The sequence below is a fragment of the Lottia gigantea genome, assembly GCF_000327385.1.
Source record: "Lottia gigantea unplaced genomic scaffold LOTGIsca_551, whole genome shotgun sequence".
In the NCBI taxonomy this organism is placed as follows: domain Eukaryota; kingdom Metazoa; phylum Mollusca; class Gastropoda; family Lottiidae; genus Lottia; species Lottia gigantea.
In genome coordinates, this window is record NW_008709893.1 from 10,741 (window position 1) to 12,137 (window position 1,397).

General features: G+C 35.8%; 1 protein-coding gene across 1 annotated transcript in view; it reads left to right on the forward strand.

Moving 5' to 3' along the window:
• Nucleotides 1-1,397, forward strand: part of LOTGIDRAFT_175924 (hypothetical protein) — a gene marked incomplete at both ends in the record, with an annotated part of 9,190 nt that overhangs the window by 1,005 nt on the left and 6,788 nt on the right. The window contains one exon of the mRNA XM_009063126.1: nucleotides 251-972. Within this exon, the coding sequence (XP_009061374.1) occupies nucleotides 251-972 (722 nt within the window). The remainder of the gene's footprint in view (nucleotides 1-250; nucleotides 973-1,397) is intronic.

The following is a 1,397-nucleotide window of genomic DNA, read 5'->3' on the forward strand; positions in this document are numbered from 1 at the left end:
ACTTTGCTAACCACGGGATTGGAGAAATGCTGAAGAAATTTGGATGTTAATCTACTGTGTTTAATGACTGGTAAACTGTATTATATTTGCTAATCTGTATCCTGGTGAAATTTGAGAAAATTCAGTCAGAACTGGCACGTATTGTGTATTTGCTGTGAAACTGGTCACATTTACTGAACTTTTGTTTATCTGTCACATATCCTGTGAAATTTTGACTGATTGAATTTTTGAAAATTAAACATGCCACCAGAGGAACTGAAAACCTTGCTCTTAGAAGCCAAGAAGAAAAGAAGAAACTGTAAAGCTGCTATTACCAGACTAGGGAAAGTACTAGATAGACTGATTAATGAAAAAAGGGGAATAGAAGAAATCCAAGAAATAGTTTTGAAAATAGACACTGCATTTGATAATCTGGTGGAAACACATACTGCATATACTCAAATGATAGATGACGAGGATGAATTTGAAACTGCAGAAATTTGGTTGGATGATGTGCAAAACCAGGTCACAACATTAAAAATGTATTCCAAAGATTATGTTAAACACTTAGATGATGAGTTCCAAGCAAAAACCCAGAATGTTGAAATTCCCCAGAGCCCTGATCAAATAAACCTGTCACCCTCTTCATCCCCTAATGACAATTCATTACCTACTGATATCCAGAGTAATTCTGATGTAAATAATATTGTTGATCCTGACAACCACAGTATAGACGATAATCCGAGTAAATCTGCTGTCAATCCGAGTTCTTCTGCTGATGATAATCCGAATCCAACTACTTCTGCTGTTGTTAATCCGAGAGATTCTGCTGCTGCTAATCTGAGAAATTCTATTGCTGTTAATCCGAGAAATTCTACTGCTGTTAATCCGAGAAATTCTACTGCTGTCAATCCGAATAATTTTGATGCTGATAATCTGAGTACCGAGAATATGAATGGTCTTACTGCTTCAACTAGCCTGAATAGTAATTCTGTCAGTGGAAACCCTACACAATCTACCGATGTTTGTCAATTTAAAATGGAGAAACCGAAGATGCCAAAGTTTAGTGGAGATGTTCGTGAATATTATACTTTTAAGTCAGACTTTTTGCATATGGTTTCATCGAGATATAGTAAACGAGATGCTATAACTTTACTGCGTTCCTGTTTGGTAAATAAGCCATTAGAATTGATAAGTGGTATGGGTTCTGATTATGATGCTGCCTTTGAATATCTAGACTCAATGTATGGAGATCCAAGATTTATTGCTGATTGTATTACCCAAGATTTAACACGTTTCCGTCCACTAAGAGATGGTGAAGATGCACGTTTTTGCGAATTAGTTCATGTTGTCCGAAGAAGTTATAACACACTTAAAGAAATAGGCAGACCTAATGATATGAACAATAATCACATGTA